Source organism: Boleophthalmus pectinirostris, unplaced genomic scaffold, assembly GCF_026225935.1.
Source record: "Boleophthalmus pectinirostris isolate CB_2022bp ecotype Guang Dong unplaced genomic scaffold, ASM2622593v1 HiC_scaffold_13, whole genome shotgun sequence".
Taxonomy (NCBI): domain Eukaryota; kingdom Metazoa; phylum Chordata; class Actinopteri; order Gobiiformes; family Gobiidae; genus Boleophthalmus; species Boleophthalmus pectinirostris.
This window is the reverse complement of record NW_026571036.1, coordinates 559,640-572,811: the sequence shown is the minus strand read 5'-3', so window position 1 is coordinate 572,811 and position 13,172 is coordinate 559,640. Positions and strand designations below refer to the sequence as shown.

General features: G+C 40.8%; 1 protein-coding gene across 1 annotated transcript in view; it reads right to left on the bottom strand.

Annotated features, from left to right (window-relative positions):
* Positions 1-4,046, bottom strand: part of angel2 (angel homolog 2 (Drosophila)) — a 13,395-nt gene extending 9,349 nt beyond the window's left edge. Inside the window, exons 1-4 of the mRNA XM_055149181.1 lie at positions 3,923-4,046; positions 1,767-2,389; positions 1,211-1,434; positions 377-446 (exon numbers count right to left, since the gene is read on the bottom strand). Coding sequence (XP_055005156.1) covers positions 377-446; positions 1,211-1,434; positions 1,767-2,389; positions 3,923-3,972 — 967 coding nt within the window. The 5' untranslated portion in view covers positions 3,973-4,046. The remainder of the gene's footprint in view (positions 1-376; positions 447-1,210; positions 1,435-1,766; positions 2,390-3,922) is intronic.
* Between the last annotated feature and the right edge of the window lie 9,126 nt (positions 4,047-13,172).

Genomic DNA, 13,172 nt, shown 5'->3' with positions numbered 1-13,172 from the left:
TTTCATGTTAAACTTGTTAAATCATTTAAATCTGAATCATTATTTTCATTTGGAATTAAATGTTTACATCGAGTTTTAAAAGAAGAATTCATTTTGATCAGAGTTAAATCTCTCATGTAAACGTGACAGTTCAGGAGTTGAACCAGACCTACAGTGACCTCTGACCTCTGACCTCTGACCCTGTGGATCTTTTTGTTCTAACTGTGACATTTTAAATCTGAATCTTGATCTGAAACCACTTCATAAACAAACAGACAAGTGTTGAAGTTTGTCTGAGTCCCTGAGCCGCTGACACGTCCACACTGGTTCATTATAACTGATTATTTGTTGTGTGGTGAAGATGAGGATGAGGATGAAGATGAGGATGAGGAGTTACCCAGAGCTTCCAGAGCAGGTCTGATCTGCAGCACAAAGTGATCCTCCTGAACCTCCTGCAGACACAGAACCTACAACAACAAACACACAAACAACAACAACAACAACGACAACGTTACACTGGCAGAAACTGGGACAAATCCGTGGATTCCAAAAATGACAGTTTATACAGAAATGTCCCAGTGTCTCTGTTGGACAAATCTGATCCTGCGACAGTAAAGAGACAAAAACTGACATTTGTTTTGGTAAAATACAGAAAATCTTCTTAAAAAACGTCCAAAACACAAAGAAAACCCGTCTGTACTGACTCGTGTGTTGGTATAAATGGATCAAGAGCAGAATTATTTTCCTTCGTTACGACTCGTTTCACTGTTTTATTTCCACAAACCGAGTCCCAGAGTTTTATTTTGAAAATCTGCTCACTCTGTTCATACTGTGACCTGTGAGATTCTGTGTGCGACTCATTTCCCTTGTGGCTCAATAAAGTCGAAGACTAAATCCTAGTCCTGGTCCTGGTCCTGGTCCTAGTCCTGGTCCTAATCCAGACATGGATCTGTTTAACAAATACAGAGAGAACCTTCTGGATTTACAGGCAAAGTCCAAGTCCAAGTCCAGGTCTCAGTTTGGGTCTCATTGTTTGTCTGAGTCCTGGTCCCGGTCTCAGTCTCGGTTTGGGTCTCAGTGTTTGTGTTTGCTGTTGTTGTGTTTGTTCTCGTGGTCGTGTTTGTTTCGTGGTCGTGTTTGTTCTCGTGGTCGTGTTTGTTCTCGTGTTTGTTCTCGTGGTCGTGTTTGTTCTCGTGGTTGTGTTTGTTCTCGTGGTTGTATTTGTTCTCACGTCTGCGTGGTGTTTCTGGATCTCCTGCAGCAGGTTGGGGAGTCTGTAGTTCCAGCTCAGCACCTCTGGGTGGCAGTGGCGGTACAGGTAGGCGTTGTCCACCAGAAGGTCCTGGGACAGGATGTTGTACGACATCACGGTGAACTCAAAGCCCACGCTGACCCCTGGAGGAGGAGGAGGCTCACTGCAGCTCAGAGGAACCGGCTCCCAACGTCTGAGCAGATCTGAGGAGGACACAGGGTTTAAACAAAGATCTGAGGAGGACACAGGGTTTAAACAAAGATCTGAGGAGGACACAGGGTTTAAACAAAGATCTGAGGAGGACACAGGGTTTAGAGTCTGAGCAGAGCTGAGGAGGACACAGGGTTTAAACAAAGATCTGAGGAGGACACAGGGTTTAAACAAAGATCTGAGGAGGACACAGGGTTTAGAGTCTGAGCAGAGCTGAGGAGACCAAAATACAAGTTACAAATATTAAATTTGCATTTGTCAAGACAAAAGTGAAGATTAATGAGGCAGAAGTGAGCCCAGAATTAGAATATTTTCATAGACTTACGTTTGACGTGGACGTTCCTCTGAGTTTGTTGGTCGTTGGTCGGTGTGGAGCTCAGATTAGATGCCCTGACCTCCTCCTGCTCCATCTTCTCCTGTTTCGCGGCTCCAGAGGAAAACCCCAAACTCTGACTGTGTTTAGGAAACGTCCTCTGAGGATCAGTCGGGTTCTGAGTTCTGTCCATGTCTTTTTCTCTGCTAAAATATCTCGCGCTTTGACTCTTGTCCCTCGACTCTGCGTCCGCTCCGTCCTGTTTGTGACTCGTCTTTTCTTTGGCGTTTTCTGATCGTTCCTCTGAGCTCTTCCTGCGTTTGAACGGCGGTTCTCGCTCTCTCTCCGGTCGCTCCATCCTCAATCCATTTGTGGAACAGATCGGTCGAACGTTAGGCCCAAACGCCGCTCCGCCGTAGAAGAACCGCGCCGGACTCACGGGGGACGGGAGGAGCGCGGCGGTGCACCATGGGTAAAATGGCGGCGCCAGCAGCAGCGGCGGCGTCGGGAGCAGCGGCGGCGTCGGCGGCGACGGGGAGACGAGACGGTGGACGAGGCGAGGAGCCGAGGAAGGACAGATCCGAGGGAGGAGAGAGGAGCCCAGCGCGCTCACCGGCAAACGCAACATGGAGGGACTGAGAGACGAAGAGAAGGACACGGGTTAGAAACGAAGATCTGTACAGTTTACAGATCTGGGGACATGATGCTAACTGGAGGCTCTGCTCTGTCTGGAGGCTCTGCTCCACTTTAATCTGACCATAAAACTGTGACCTTCTGAAGTTAAATCAGTTTATTTCCAGCGTCCGGCTCGTCCTCGTTCAGTCTGAGGTTTGTTTGGTGTCATTATAGTTTCAATTATTAAAGCTATTTAGTACAAATGTAAATATATCAAAATAATAATAAAAAATTATACTATACGATATATTTCCACGATACGTCTCTCACGGTGCGATATTCAGTGCGATATATTCTCATAAAATTGTGAATGTGACTTTTTTACTTTTAAAATCCTTGAAAAAGCATATGGTGCCGTTACAAACCAGGACTAAACCAGGACTAAAACCAGGACTAAACCAGGACTAAAACCAGGACTAAACCAAGACTAAAACAAGATTAAACCAGAATTAAAACAGGATTAAAACAAGGCTAAACCAGGTCTAAGTCACCATCATTTTGACTAAACCAAATTTAAAACCACAAATCAGAACTAAGTCAAACCCAGGACTGAACCAGGACTAAACCAGGTCTAGACCAAGAAGAGACTAAACTAGGATCCATAATCAATCCTGTTCCTGAGTTTATCTCCAAACTCCAGAGGCTCCTGCTCCTGGGATCAAAACTTCAACACTTCCACTGATTGGATCAACTATAAAAGTCTGACAGCTTTTTTTTTTGTATGAAAATTGCTTTATAAACAAACATTGACCGATTGATAAATAGAGTAACAAGATTTTTAAAATAAAAGACTGGGACATCTCGAGTTTGTGGTCGTAGTTAATAATAAAACTGTGAATCAAGTGCAAAAATTTTAACTAAAAGACAAACAGTTGTGGACTCGGTTCTAACATGAGTCAGTAAAGTCACATTTTCCTTGTGTTTTGTCGTTTTTAAAGCAAATTTTCTGTATTTTACCAACAAGAAATGTCAGTTTATGTTTCTCTTTACTGTTGTAGGGTCAGATTGGTGAAAAACAGAGACACTGTGACATTTCTGTATAAAACTTGGACAAATCAATAGTTTTGTATAAATCTACAGGGACAGGGGACACAGACTCAAAACTGGGACTGTCCCGGGTAAACAGAGACGTCTGGTCTCTCTAAACTTCAGTAAATCCATCAAATATAAAAATGTGATCAATAAAAACAGATCAACTTCACAGATCCATAAGTTTAAACGATCAACTCCAGAAAAAACAGAAACTACAAACATCCTCAGGTCAGATTTTAACTTCAATATATGTAAGTCTTTAGGAACTTGTCATAAATCTGTTATATGTGTAAATAAACCAAATAAACCTGTCAGTTATTTTATTTTTTAAAACATAAACATTGTGAACTTGTCCGTTGGTTTTTGCTCTCGCGCTAACGCCGCTTCCGATTCGAAATGAGTCAAATTTCTCGTCATTTACGCTCAAATTCAAAGCTTTTTTTTTTGCATTAAATACTCACTCCACATGTCCGAGACCTGGAACATAATTAATATTTGTGTTTCGATGCATCTGAATTAAAATAAAACTCGCATTTTGGTTTAAATGTGTCCAAAAAGTCACACTGCAGCTCGCGTCGCACGAAAACGACGTCAAACCCTCCGTAAAAAGAGCGACGTCGACTAAAATAAAAGAAAACGTTATTACTTCTTCGAAATACCAACCAAACCTCACCAAAAACACACGTATTTATTAGAGAACTTGTATAAATTAATTCATAACGCGGATTTAAGGATATTGTACATATTGAGAAGTTTTCAAACCACTGTAATGGGCGTGTGTTGTTTTGTAGTTTTACGCCCGTTTCGTTGCGTTAAAGTAATACGCTAATGGACTACAAATCAACGGTGCGTCGCTAAAACGCATCCCCGCAATGAACCAAAACGTTATTTTTCCGTAATTACGCCAATAACACATTTATTTAACACACTGAATACGTTTTAATACATTTTTTATTTTGATTGCATGTTTTTACGCGTTAAAATAATTTAATAATGGACTACAAATCTACGGTGCGACGTCAAATGCATCCCCAAATCAAAACGTTATCATACATCATTCGAGCTCATACGTGGATAAAACCTTTTTATTTTGCAACATGTAAAGGTGCTGTTGTACTTGAACTGTTTGGTATTTGAGCTGTTTTTAGCAGTGGTCAGGAAATGCGCGGAACTCGGCCTAAAAATAGCGTAAAAAAAGGTCATTGTACTTACGCGTGAAGAAAAAGGCCAAAAGGATGAAATGAAGATCGTGTCAGCTGCTCGTGTCGCGCATTTCCAGCCGAGGTGCGGGTTTTTCGCGGGGGGTGCGGGGGCCGTGCGGGTTTATCGGTGCATGTGGAGCAGGAGTTGGGGTAAAAGTGCGAGGATCGGGGCTGAATGAGGCTCTGCTCGGGTCCGTGTCCGCGTCCCGCCCCCGCACGGGCCCCTCAGCTCAGATCAGCTCTTCTACTCTGTTCTACTCTGTTCTCTTCTGTTCTCTTCTTTTCTTCTTTTCTCTTCTGTTTTTTCTTCTGTGAGGGACAAACAGGTTTTCAGGAACAACGATACCCCAGAATTTAAACTGGAAATTACACATAAATAAAACTGAAAATAAAACATGAGACACTAAAACAAAAAATCTATATTTGCTGTAGTCCTAATGTAGGCCTGTTTTAGTCCTGGTTTAGTTTTAGTTTAGACCTGATGTAGTCCTGGTTTAGTCCTGGACATTATCAGTTTATAATGAATCGAACAGTTCATTATTTTTAAACCTTCAAACTCTGAAATTTACGATTTATTTGACTTTTACACTTTGAAAATCATGAATCAAAAAACAATTTCTGTTAAAATCATCACAGAAAATGTTCAGAATCTGAAACAGTCGATATGAGCTCAGAGGAACAACAACAAAACTAGTGTTAAATTTAACTCTGACAGAGTCAGTTTGAACATTTCCTCAGAGTTTCTCTGAGTCACTCTGTTCTAGAGTTAATTTAACATTTGTGTAAAAGTTCATGAAGTAAAACTGGACCAAAGTTCCTGTTTAACCCAAACCCAGAGTTAAATGAAGGTTTAGAGAGTAAACAGATAACACTTTGTAGAGTTATCCTGATTTAACTCAACAACACACAGAGGAGTTTTATTTTCACACTTTATTTGAGTTAATTTAAGATGAAATTCAGAACAAAACTGGTTCAAACTGGTTCTTCTCTGGAGGGAGTTTGAAGTGGAGGAGACAAATTAACACTAGAGGAAGTTGAATTAACTTCAGCTCAAACCCTCATTTAACTAAGAGTTAAATTAACACTTTTTGTGTTAAAAGCTCCACTGTGTGACATTTTACAGAATCTTTGTGTGATGAACTCTGGGCTCTCCTCTCCACAGACCTGACTCCTCACTTGGCCTTTCGACTCTCCCCTGTTGCTTTTCCTGTGTGTTTGTGGTTTTCACGTGTCGATCTCCATGGAGAAAATGTTTCACATTAGAGCTTTAAAAACCTTCGACCTGCAGCTTCACAAACTCACGGAACAAAAGTCTCGTTATAAAAGTTTTATTTTTCAAATACAAAATGATGCAGATTTTTATTTTTCACCAAATCAACTTTAAACAAACACAGCCCCAAACCTGCCCAAGACCAGGACTAAACCAGGACTAAACCAGACTAAACCAGTCTAAACCAGGTCTAAACCTGCCCAAGACCAGGACTAAACCAGGACTAAACCAGGATCTAAACCAGGTCTAAACCTGCCCAAGACCAGGACTAAACCAGGACTAAACCAGGACTAAACCAGGTCTAAACCAGGTCTAAACCTGCCCAAGACCAGGACTAAACCAGGACTAAACCAGGTCTAAACCAGGTCTAAACCTGCCCAAGACCAGGACTAAACCAGGACTAAACCAGGACTAAACCAGGTCTAAACCTGCCCAAGACCAGGACTAAACCAGGACTAAACCTGCCCAAGACCAGGACTAAACCTGCCCAAGACCAGGACTAAACCAGGACTAAACCAGGACTAAACCAGGTCTAAACCTGCCCAAGACCAGGACTAAACCTGCCCAAGACCAGGACTAAACCAGGACTAAACCTGCCCAAGGCCAGGACTAAACCAGGACTAAACCAGAACCACACAGAGTCTAAATCATTTCAAAAGTTCTTTTTTTAATTTGATTTAAATATTGGTGATGTTCTGCAGGTTTGAGGCTGTGACTCGTCCTGATTCTTTCTCTTCGTGTTTTTTAAACATTTCAGAATAAAACATTTCCAGTGTTTCATAAAAATAAAAATAAAGATGTTTGTTTATTTGTTTGTTTGTTGGTTTGTTTGTTTGTTTGTTTGTTTTTTGTTTGTTTGTTTGTTTGTTTTTTTGTTTGTTTGTTTTTTGTTTGTTTGTTTGTTTGTTTGTTTGTTTGTTTGTTTGTTTGTTTGTTTGTTGTTTGTTGTTTGTTTGTTTGTTTGTTTGTTTTTGTTTGTTTGTTTGTTTGTTTGTTTGTTGTTTGTTTGTTTGTTTGTTTGTTTGTTTTTTGTTTGTTGTTTGTTGTTGTTTGTGTTGTTTGTTTGTTGTTTGTTTGTTTGTTTGTTTGTTTTGTTTGTTTGTTTGTTTGTTGTTTGTTTGTTTGTTTGTTTGTTTGTTTGTTGGTTTGTTTGTTTGTTTGTTTGTTTGTTTGTTGTTTGTTGGTTTGGTTTGTTTTTTGTTTTTTGTTTTTGTTTGTTTTTTGTTTGTTGTTTGTTTGTTTGTTTGTTTGTTTGTTTGTTGTTTGTTTGTTTGTTTGTTTGTTTGTTTGTTTGTTTGTTTGTTTGTTTGTTTGTTTGTTTGTTTGTTTGTTGGTTTGTTTGTTTGTTTGTTTGTTTGTTTGTTCATGCACTGAGCTCCTCCTCGTGTCTCTGGGTTCAACTGGAACAAAAACATCTTCAGATCGTCTCACACTTTTACTGATTTGAGAAGGACGTGTTCCAGGAGAGATCTCTAGATTACTCAGACATGCATGGATGACTCTCTCTCTCGGTTCTGAAGACGTCGTTTTCTCGTCGTTCGTGATAAAAACACAAAAGTCTTTCACAGAATCTCAGAGTTTTAAACGTTTATTGCCCAGATCAGGTCTTTGGCTGATGAGTTTTATTTCAATATTTATCAAACCTAGAAACTACATACACTTTATTATTATTATTATTATTATTATTATTATTATTATTATTATTATTATTAATATTATTCAAATGTGCTGTTGGTTCGGATGCGGCTCATGCTCGTTTTTCCTCGTTAGAACATTTAAACGGCTCATAACATGTTCTGATGTTCTGATGTTCTGATGTTCTGATGTTCTGATGTTCTGATGTTCTGATGTTCTGATGTTCTGATGTTCTGTTGTTCTGTTGTTCTGTTGTTCTGATGTTCTGATGTTCTGATGTTCTGTTGTTCTGATGTTCTGATTGTTCTGTTGTTCTGATGTTCTGTTGTTCTGTTGTTCTGATGTTCTGTTGTTCTGATGTTCTGATGTTCTGTTCTGTTGTTCTGTTGTTCTGATGTTCTGATGTTCTGTTGTTCTGTTGTTCTGATGTTCTGATGTTCTGATGTTCTGATGTTCTGTTGTTCTGATGTTCTGATGTTCTGTTGTTCTGTTGTTCTGATGTTCTGATGTTCTGATGTTCTGTTGTTCTGTTGTTCTGTTGTTCTGTTCTGATGTTCTGATGTTCTGTTGTTCTGTTCTTGTTCTGATGTTCTGATGTTCTGATGTTCTGATGTTCTGTTGTTCTGTTGTTCTTGTTCTGATGTTCTGATGTTCTGATGTTCTGATGTTCTGATGTTCTGTTGTTCTGATGTTCTGTTCTGATGTTCTGTTGTTCTGATGTTCTGATGTTCTGTTCTTGTTCTGTTGTTCTGTTGTTCTGATGTTCTGTTGTTCTGTTCTGATGTTCTGATGTTCTGTTGTTCTGATGTTCTGATGTTCTGTTGTTCTGATGTTCTGTTGTTCTGTTGTTCTGTTCTGTTGTTCTGTTTGTTCTGTTGTTCTGTTGTTCTGATGTTCTGTTGTTCTGTTGTTCTGATGTTCTGTGTGTTCTGTTGTTCTGTTCTGTTGTTCTGTTGTTCTGATGTTCTGATGTTCTGATTGTTCTGTTGTTCTGTTGTTCTGATGTTCTGTTGTTCTGATGTTCTGATGTTCTGATGTTCTGATGTTCCTCCTCAAAAACAGAGCTGTTCCTTGTGTTTGTTTGAGTGTTTCTTTATTCTGAGTCTGTCTCCATCTCCAAAAACTCCAAACACTCTGCTCCACCTGGTGATGTCATCGTGTGGTGGTACAGGAAGTGCTCCGCTGTGTTTTTAAACTCCACACTTCACCTTCACCTGAATCACCTGGATCGTTTCAGTCGTGGAGTTTTTTTATCGATCTCGACTGAACTAAAGGGAAAAGGAGCTGAGAACGTTAAAAGAAACACCACTTCATGACATCACGAGTTGTGTTTTCAGGTCGACAGAACCGAGCCGGTGTTGGATTTTGCAACTAATCTCGAAACACCTGACATGTTCACGCTGAAGATCACAGGGTTCAGGAACTGGAAAGTTGTTTCCTGATTTGTCTGAGTCCAAACTGTCGCTGTGTCGATGTTGTGATTCATGAAGTTATTTTCCTCTTTCGTTCGTACCTTTGTTTTTATTTGATGGTAAATCCACTCGATCACATCAGGTTCACTTAAACACTTTGAACACAGGCGGTTCTACAGCAGGAACTTTGGTTCTGGTGAAGGAACCAGAACCAGCGCCGTTCTGACCGACCTGAAAACAGCTCAGGTGGAGCAGAGGGTTTGGAGTTTTGACAGGAACAAGAGAACATCAGAGCATCAGAACATCAGAACATCAGAACATCAGAACATCAGAACATCAGAACAACAGAACAATCAGAACATCAGAACATTAGAACATGGATTAAAGTTTGTACAGAGGATTTTCCAAGGAAAGAGAAACACAGCGACCCCCCCCCCCAGACACACACACACACACACACACACACACACACACACACACACACACACAGACACACACACACACACAGACACACACACACACACACACACACACACACACACACACACACACACACACACACACACACACACACACACACACACAGACACACACACACACACACACACGTCCTCCTGACTCTGTCTCTGGAGTCATTTGTTTTCAGTCGCTGTTCGTTCTGAATCACTTTTTGAGTTTCTGTCCAGAAATTATTTAGCGACACACAGAGAACAACTCACCGACACACAGAGAAACACACAGAACAACTCACCGACACACAGAGAAACACACACAGAACAACTCACCGACACACAGAGAAACACACAGAACAACTCTCCACTGGACAAATCTCTTTTAAACACTGAATTTTCCCTTGAGGATCAGTAAATCTGATCAATCGACCTCTCGATCGATCTGTGTTCAGCACCACGGACAGCAGCCTGAAGAAAAAATATTACGTGTCGGAAACCTAAAAAATGTCTGAGAAGCAGAACGTCTAAACAGACCAGACATGTCCAAACTATGGCCCGCGGGCCAACTGCGGTCCTCAGACAAATTTTTCTTGGCCCTCAGGCGTCTAGGAGAAATGACCTTGTATCAATTAAAAATGAACTTTTTACTGCAACGTTTCTGAAAATCTACCTTGATAAAGCCAATATTTAATATTTATTGTGTGGTTTAAAGGATCTTAGAAAGAACCGTCAGTATTTATTGGTTCTAACGTGTTAAACCTGCACAGATTTGAATGATTCAGTTTGTCCCTCGATCGTCCTTCTGCTTCGTTTGTGTTTAGAAATATGACCCTGGATGAAAAAAGTCTGGACACTCCTGAACCAGACGCATGTCGTAATGAAGAGATGAGGGAATAAACGGCGGTCGACCTAAGACTCGCTGCTCGAGTAAACGGCGTCTCGTGTGTGTGGAGTCTGAGAGAATCAAACATAAACCACATAAACCCAGAGCGACGGAGACGCTGTTACTGCAGAAACGTAAAGAGTTTGACTGACGACCAAACAAAGTTTATCTGACCCCAACACGTCCAAACTCCAAGGATTTTCATTCTCTTTTTGCTCATTATCATCCCAAAGCTGCTGCGTCTGTAACATTTTAAACTTTCACTGACAATTTCAAACTAAAAAAATCCTCGGTACAAACTTTAACTCTCACCGGTGTTTAGTGACTCAGGAGCTTCATGTGACTTTCCAGAACTTCTGCTTTTGTAAATAAACTCCAGAAATGAAACATGACTTGTGCTTCATTTTTCAGGTGCAGTTACGTCGTAGGAAACGTTTTAAGATGCACTTCAGAATCAGCTCCTGGTGAACGAGGACGAGAAAAACATCGACGGAGCCCAGAAACACTTTTCACTTCGCGGTTTAGTCCATAAAGTTCGTTGACGTCGTGCGGTTTGTGTTGGACTCGTCCCCCGGCGTCCGTCAGGAGCTCGAGCGTCGTCTCCTCACCTGCAGCTCGCCCTCGTCCGGACCTGAGCTGGAGGATCTGGGTTCAAACACACACAGGGAGAACATGCAAACTCCACACAGAAACACCGGCCACACGCCACACGCCTCCAGCTGGACACCGTCTTAAAACAAACATCAGGTTTTTCATCTCCTTTTCAGATTTATTCTCTCCTCACTGGTTCTAAATCAGTTGTTTAATCTTCAAAATCATCACAGATTTTTCTTCCATGATTCGACTCGTCTGAAAATCTTAAATTTAGGCAATAAATGTTTAAAAGAAACTAAAATCCAAGCAAATGTTTTTAGATTCAGTGACGCAGATTTATTCGAGACAAAACTGATGACGAACCACAAACACGAACATCTACAATTTATCGTCTTTAAATTTACTCTCAGACCATAAACTCTAAACATAAACTTGTTTTAATTCCTCATAAACTTATTTCCAGCCCGTGGACATGAGCACAGACTGATTTACTCTCGTCTTGAGTCGATTATTTTAAAATAAATTGTCCAGTAAAATGATTTTGCTGCACAGACGCGTCATTTCAACACTTTGAACTCATTTTTCTGACAGATTTAAGTGTTTCGATGGAGTTTTTTTTGCAGCATAGTTACTAAACCCACTGATCTTTTACTGTTTTTACTTTATTTCTGTGTTTTGTTCTCGTCCTGTGAACCTCGTGGGTCAAATATCACAAACGTCTCAGTAAATGTGTGGAAGGTGGACGTGGTTTTGGGCCCAGTCGATCTGAAAGCTGCGAGAAGTTTGGCCAAAAAGTAAGAGGAGAGAAAATCAGTGCTCAGTGTTCACGGGCTGGAAATAAGTTTATGGAGACTCAACTTGAGCTGTTCATGGCCCGATAATAAATTATTTTCAACATTTATTGCCTAAATTTAAGATTTTCGGACGAGTTGAGTCACGGAAGAAAAATATGAGATGATTTTAAAGATGAAACACTGGAAGAAAAACAATATCTAGACAAGTTAAAATGAAGAACATGTGACTTTATTTGAGTCGATTCAAGTTTGTTTTTCTTGTTGTTTCTTATTTTAAATGAAAAAGTAGAGAGTTTTTTTCTTATTTTAAGTGCAGAAAGACGTGTTTTCATATTTTAAGTCTTGTTCCACTGCAGATTATTTTACTCGTCAAGTGAAATTTACTCAAATCATGATCAAACTTTCTTCATTTGAGTCTGAACTTGACTAGATTTAGTTTTGTTTTTTTCAGTGTAAAAACGATTCAGAACGAGTGAGTCGATCATAAACCTGAAAACCAGATGAAAAACCTGAGAGAAGTTTTCAATTCTCAGTCAGATCAGAGACTTTAGCCCTCGGTTTGTGCAGCTTTGACGTCTCGTCTCCCTCCTGTTTTTAAAAACCTCCGTGGAGTCTTTGTGAATCTGTGGGGGCGACAGGCTCGGGAGCGGCCCTGTCTCTGTGCTGACAGGAGCGGCCCTGTCTCTGTCTCTGTGCTGACAGGAGCGGCCCTGTCTCTGTCTCTGTGCTGACAGGAGCGGCCCTGTCTCTGTCTCTGTGCTGACAGGAGCGGCCCTGTCTCTGTCTCTGTGCTGACAGGAGCGGCCCTGTCTCTGTCTGTCGGTCAGTGACAGTGATGTGTTCCAGTCGTCCTCGGAGGTTGGATTTTGCGAATTCCGACTTCTCCATGACAACTGGAGTTTGAGTCAAGTGAAAGTGTCCAGACGTCCCCAGTTTTGAGTCTGTGTCTCTGTCCCTGCAGATTTATACAAAACCACTGATTTGTCCCAGTTTATACAAGAAATGTCTATTTTTGATCTGATCCTGCAACAATAAAGACACAGAAACTGACATTTGTTTGGGTAAAATACTGAAAATCTGCTTAAAAACGACCGAATGTGACGACTGACTCGTGTTCGTGGGCCAAGTGCAGAATTATTTTCCTTAATTACGAACTCGATTCACTTTTTAATTCTCACCAACCTCCACAAATCTGTCGAGGCTGGAAATATAAATCCCCAAATAATCCCCGAATCATCCTGGTCTGAGTTTCCGCGGCGCCAAAGTGAACAAAACCCAAACCCAAAACTCTGTCTCAGATGTTCCCTTCTGAAGAGTTAAACTGGAGTAACTCTGCGCGAGTCACTAACGACTGAACCCGACGCTCGTTTGGGCTTTTGGACTCGAGCGAGACTTGAGTCAAACGTTTCTGTGAAGGTTTTTGACGAAATCCGACCGTCGAGGAGAAAAGAACGAACGACCTTTCTCTG